At 48.7% G+C, this 6,118-nt stretch overlaps 2 protein-coding genes across 2 annotated transcripts in view; both read right to left on the bottom strand.

Annotated features, from left to right (window-relative positions):
* Window positions 1–4: 4 nt before the first annotated feature.
* On the bottom strand, window positions 5–3,052 carry LOC101990110 (leucine-rich repeat-containing protein 37A3-like; the record flags this gene model as incomplete). The annotated part of the gene is made up of 1 exon (XM_005369446.3): window positions 5–3,052. A coding segment is annotated over exon 1 (3,009 nt), but the record flags the coding sequence as incomplete, so codon positions are not given.
* Window positions 3,053–3,740: 688 nt separating this feature from the next.
* The window catches only part of LOC101987848 (intercellular adhesion molecule 2-like), a 4,706-nt gene continuing 2,328 nt past the window's right edge, over window positions 3,741–6,118 (bottom strand). Inside the window, exons 3-5 of the mRNA XM_026777186.1 lie at window positions 4,998–5,318; window positions 4,521–4,799; window positions 3,741–4,031 (exon numbers count right to left, since the gene is read on the bottom strand). Of these exons, the coding sequence (XP_026632987.1) occupies window positions 3,754–4,031; window positions 4,521–4,799; window positions 4,998–5,318 (878 nt within the window). The 3' untranslated portion in view covers window positions 3,741–3,753. The remainder of the gene's footprint in view (window positions 4,032–4,520; window positions 4,800–4,997; window positions 5,319–6,118) is intronic.

Below are 6,118 nucleotides of genomic sequence, written 5' to 3'. Positions count from 1 at the left end.
GAAGGGAGTAAACTTTCAAAGAGGACTCTGGAGCTCTGGTTCGTGCTTGGTTTGGATGTTTGACTATGGTTTTATGCAATATTGAATGCTCATGTCTGAATATTGCTTCTAGATCTTCAGGTGAAAAGTACAGGGTATCTCCCAGTGGAGGAAGAAAAAAATCTTTAGGTGGTTCTTGAGGTTTATTTGGGAGTTCTTGCTGATATGGTGACAATTCTGTACCCAAAGGGTGCTTTATGGGTGGAGATATGTTCCCCTGTTGCCCTGAAGAAACTTCCCCAGGAAGCTCTTCAGGCTGGGTGGGGACATCTGGATGAACTGAAGAATGCTGTTGGTTTTCAAGGAGGGTTGGAGGCTGAGTTATAACTTCTTGCTGGTCTTTCGAAGGTTCAGACCCTTGTTGGCTTGAAGTTCCAACCCCATTAATCAACTCTGGAGGCTTAGCTGGGACACTGTGTGGTGCTGGAAGATGAACTTGACTAGGAACCAGGTCAGAACCTGCTGCCTCCTGGTGTGCTGGAGGTTGAACTGTTTCATGAGGGAGCTCTTGAGTTTGCACTGGGGTCTCCTGCTGGGCTGAAGAAGGTTCAAGCTCCTCTGGGAGCTCTGGATTCTCATCTGTGCCCCCGTGCTGGTTTAGAGAATGGTTTTCATACTGAACAGGTTCTGGAGATTGAACTGGAGACTCCTGGTGATTTGATAAGGGTTTGATCCCTTCAGAAGGCTCTGGAGTTACAGCTGGATTGGTATACTGGGTTGTAGAAGTGCCCACATCCTTTTCCGGGACTCTATTTGGTTTAACTATAGCCTCATGATGCACAGGAGGAGGGCCCACCTCTGTGGTGGGTTCTTGTGTTATGGTTAACTGCATATCCGGAGGTTGAACACGTAGAGAGGATAAGCTTGAATGGTGAGTCTGATGGTGAGTTGAGGATGAAACAGTCACTTCATGATGTTCTGAAGACAGAGTTGCTTGTTCTTGTTGGGTTAGAGCATGTTCTGAGGATTGAGTTGGAATTTCCAGTTCAGAAGGTTCAGCTGGCTGTTCCTGCTCACTGAAAAAAGGTTCCTCCTCTCCAGGGCACTCTAGAGGATGTACTGGGGACTCCTGCTGCGTCAGAGAAGATTCCATCTCCTTGGTAGGTTCTGAAGTTATGGTAAGTGCCACATCCACAGGCCTAAATACAACATGTGGCAAGTGATAATGGTGCTCTTCACTCTGAGTTGGCTGGAATGTCACTTGGTGAATTGATGGAGTTTCAACGACATTCTCAACAACTTGAAGGGGAGGTGCTTGCTCAGTTGGAGGCATGGCTTCTTCAGGGAGTTCTGTAGGTGTAACTAAGACTTCTGGCTGACTTCCAGGACCTGATCCTACCTCCTCAAGAGGCTCAGAAGGTTGAGCTGGCTGCTCTAGTTCTATAGAAGACTCATCCTCCAGAAGATTCTGCTGAATTAGAGAAGCTTCCTCCTCCTCTTCCTCAGCTTCCTCTGGAAGCTGAATTGGGAATTCCAGGCCACTTTCAGATGATTCAATCTCTGCAGGAGATTCAGAAAGTTCATCTGGATGCTGTTCCAGGCTAGGATAATGTGCAGCTTGCACAAGAGGACCTGGAGTCTGAGTTGGAGTCTCCTCCTGAGCTGGAGGCAGTTCAACTTCCTTAAAAGGTTCAGAAGTTATTGTGAGTGCTACATCTGGAGGTTTGACTGTAAACATGGGCAAAGTATCATGGTGAGCTTGATGCTGAGTGGGATATGGAATGGTTGCTGCTGGAGCTTCAGCTATACCCTGCATAGAGGATTCCGGAACTGGAACTGTACCCCCTTGCTCAACTAGAGGACTGATTTCTTCAGGGAGCTTTGGAGGCAGAGCTGGAACTTCTAGCTGGATACCAGAATTTTCAAGGTTTTCAGGAAGCTCTAAAATCTGAGCTGGGGCCTCTTGTTGGGTTGATGAAGGTTCCAACAACTCAGAACTCTCTGGAAACTGGGCTAGGGTCTGTTGCCGGCCCAGAGTAGCTTGTACCTCCTTATCTGCCTCTGAAGCCACAGGATTCACTGTCACATTTGGCAGGTTTGAGTGCTGAGCTTCATTTCTATTTGGAGGTGGACCACGTATTTCAGGATGAACTGATGGTTCCTCAGAAGGAAGCTGATGGTGAGCTGAGTCTTCTCTTTGCATTAAAGGTTCATCTTCCTGTGGGAAATAATCTGGAGCTTCCTGATGGAGATTCTCTGTATTTTGAACTTGTGTCTCCAACTGGTCAGGTTCATCCTGCTCTAGGAACTCTGGAGCTTCATCTGCATTTTCCTGGGATTGCAGAGGAAGGCTGTTAGAATAACCTTCATTCATATTCAGGTCACCATAATAATCATCATCCTTGGTTTGTTTGTGAAATTGAGGTTTTCCATCAACCACCTTAGCAAGTTTCCTGTGCTGAGTTAAATCTTTCTTCAACTCCTTGGGTGAAACCATGAAGGTTGTTGCTTTTGATCTCTGGCTGTCTAGTGGCGGAACAAGTATTGCATCCAACTGATGATCTGCAGCCTCAGCTAGACTGGCAGTACTTTTGAACTGTGAACGCAGAATGGGAGCCTGAATTTGATCCCAATTTAGCATTAAAATATTCTCTGGCTGCTTCCCAGGTGGTATCAGCTTGTTGGTCAGATGCTGATGTGAAACACCAAGTTCCACAGGCTCTGGGTTCGACTCCCGAGAAGTGCTGGGGTCCTGGAATAGAGGTAAACTGTCAGTCAACTCCTCAAGTGGGGCCAACATCTCTTTGGGAGCAGGGGGCCCCAGATACTCAGTGCCCCCTTTGTCTGTCTCCGATGCTCGAGTATGTGGGGATTTAGGTGGATGATCAGAAGGGTGCCAAGACCAGAGTTTGGTTAGGACCCAGGGCTCTGAAGTCAACTGGCGTGGGTTCCCAATGAACCCTGGAATGGGAAAAGCCAGGACCAGTTGCCACATGATGAAAAGCCTTAGTGCACCAAAGTGCAGTAAAGACATGACACAAAAGTAGAAACAAAAACAAACAAAAAAAAAAGTAAAGACAAAGTGCAGTAGGAACTAGATCCACAATGTTGCCCACACTGGTGGGGAACTGAATGAAAACTCAGAACCTGGCTGGGCAAGGAGGCCTGCCCCGCCCTTTATTTATGACAGCTGACCTTTGTGACAAAACCATTACTAGGCAGGGTCCCAGTTGGATTCTGCTTTCTCTCATGACTGTGATCTTTTCCCCTTTTGGACTCTCTTTCAAGTTTGTTGTAGAAAAATCCAAAAACCAAATTCAAAAGTTATCTTGGATTATTTATATCTTGTTCCTTGCTTCTGTAGCTTCTTCCTAATGTCCAGAGTAGACCGATCGATGAAATAAGCATCAAATGATGTCCCAGGGCTTCTCAATGTGCAAGGAACGGACTCAGAAATAAGGATTTCCTCATTTTCCAAAACACAAATTGTGATTTGGAACTTCTGGAGGCTTCTCTCCTTAGCATCAGCCTCAGCTGTCTCTTTTTCTGCTCTGTCTTTCCGGCACTGGCTCTCAGCTAACTGTATCTGACCGCCTGACCCACTTGCCCTTCTGGGCAAACTCTCCATCTTGTCCCCACTCGCTTTCCTGAGGGCAAAGACAAGCTTGGACATGCTTGTTTTATTTTCTTCTCTGGACTTTTCCCCTCGGCTAATGAAGCAACTAGCCAAGAAGGGAAACTAAGTGTCCTGCCTCTCCGAGGACCATCAGGCCTCTACTCACATAAGACATGAAGCTGCAACTCAGTGGTTTTGAGCAGTCGCTGGCCCTGCACCTCCAAAGAGGCCTCACAGGAGATTTTCCGGCCATCGTCTTCCTCCCTGGCAGTAAAGAGGAACCAGGCAGGCTCACCGGGAGCAGAGATGTTTGGAGCTCCCTGAAGTCGAAGAGTGGAACTAGGTGATGTTAACACATGACCCGAGCAGGTGACATTAACATCTGTCCCTGCCAGAAGGTAAGTGTCTTCGACCTCCAGAACTGGGGGAGGGAAACCTACAAAGAAAGGAAATGGAACAGTGGACACATTTTCAAGCTGGTGGCTGCCCCTGTCCTCTTGTTGCTGGAGGTCTCCCTTGGGTAGACAATGACAGAAGGGAGACTTTGCATAGCATTAGTGCTTCTGGGAAGGCTGAAGAGAGGAGCCAATAAGATAGCTGGAGAACTGAAAGCTTCCCTTCCAACATCTGCCCACATTTGGCTGTGCCTTTCCTGCGAGGACAGCAAGATGTCTTCTCATTGTACAGGTTTCTTACTCATCTCAAATGTTTATTCTAGAATGAAGTTCAAGCATCCACAATCACCCAATCAGCAGGATAGGTTAGGGAGCTGAGGACAGAGGCCACATGGAGCTTCTGTCACAATGCAGGTCCTTAACCACCTCCCAGAGAAAGATGAAAGCCAACATTGACTTAAGAAGACACCCAGCAAAGGTTAGTCAGATATCTACAGCCAAATCCACGGGGAAGAGAGGCGGTCACGTACTGTAGACATGCACTGCTTTCCTGACTCTCTGCTCCACTGGACCCAGAGACACAAGGCAGGTCAGCTCCTGGTCACCGGTCTCCATGGCCCGAATGGTGGTGCTGGCCCACGCTGCATCTCCCTTCCAGGAGGAGAAGGGGCTCAGCTCCTGGCCTTCTAAGAACATTGGGAAGACAGCTTCCTGGGCAGGAAACACCCTAGTCACCTCACAGCTCATGGTCTCCGCCACCCCAACCTCCAGGAGTGAAGACACCCCGACCTGAGGACTCTGAGAGAATTCTGCCAAGTAAGGGGGAAAAAGAAAGAAAGAAGGAAAGCTATAAGTCATGTGTCACCTAGAACACCATGGAAGGGAACGGGGCTGAGGGTGAATTAGAGGTGGGGCACAGTTACTCTCTTCTCCTAAACCGGTGGGAACAGGGTCCCCAAAGGCCAAAACAGGCCCTGGGTCCTCTCCATGCCTGGATTCTGACTCACCAAAGATCCGGAGTTCCTTGGTGGCTGACCTGCCATGAAGCAACCTCCCACCGTGTGGGCTCAGGTCCAGTTCTGCATGGCAGGAGAAATTGCTCCTGTTATTCTCCCACTGGGCTCTGACATTGACAGTGACCTCGGCTCTTTGGGATGCCACAGAAAAACTCATGAAGTCCTTTCTGTGCAGTTCTCGGCCGTCCTGGAGAAGGGTAAGGGTAAGGCTCTGCAGTGGTGCCACAGTAGGCACATGACACTTCACTGTGAAAGCCTCATCCATGGCCACCCACTCGTGCTGCAAGTCCAGGATCACCTGCTCCGGGGGCTCTTTAAGACAAAGAGACAAGCCTTGGTGAGGGGCCATTCACCTCCAGACAGAAATAACATGGCAGAAGTGACCACCACCCTTAAGGTTTCATGCGATAAGTTAGCCTTCCAGCTCTCTGACCATCAAAGGTGGCCATGGCCTAGAACTGTGACAGCCAAAAGGAAGTCCCTTGCTTTGAATTTTCCTGCCATTCTGGAACATTCTCTCTCTTATCAGTGATGTTTCAGAGGCACAAGAAGCTTGGGAGAGGCACTCTTCCACTCTTTCCTATCTTTACAATGCAAGATGGCTCCCTGTAGGACCCTGTTTACCAGTCCCGACACCTCAGAGCCTCCCTTTCTGTAGAGCAGCTCAGGAATTGCCTACACCACAGGCTTCTTTCTCTGACTACCCCAGCTGAAGACTGTCCTTCCTGCAAGCCCTGGCTATCTTAAGAGCTGGCAGCAAATAAGCCAGCACTAATCTTACACTTGTCTGGTCACTCAGAAACTCCCCATGTAGTCTGTGCATTCTCAAGCATGCCTCACGGCTAATGGTGGAAACTCAGAAGACAGCCTCTTCAAAGGCAAGAGACTCCTGACAGTATGGCTGAGTCTTTACCTGGTGGGTGGAGGGTGGAGGGTGTAATTCTTTCCCCTAAGTAAAATCCCTGTCTTATTCTTCTCTAAAGAAAATGCATTCTGGGCTGGAGAGATGGCTCAGAGCGTAAGAGCACTGGCTGCTCTTCCAGAGGTCCTGAGTTCAATTCCCGGCAACCACATGGTGGCTCACAACCATCTGTAATGAGGTCTGGTGCCCT

This window comes from Microtus ochrogaster, unplaced genomic scaffold (assembly GCF_000317375.1).
Source record: "Microtus ochrogaster isolate Prairie Vole_2 unplaced genomic scaffold, MicOch1.0 UNK48, whole genome shotgun sequence".
NCBI lineage: Eukaryota > Metazoa > Chordata > Mammalia > Rodentia > Cricetidae > Microtus > Microtus ochrogaster.
The sequence above is the reverse complement of the archived record's forward strand: the minus strand, read 5'-3'. Positions and strand labels throughout refer to the sequence as shown.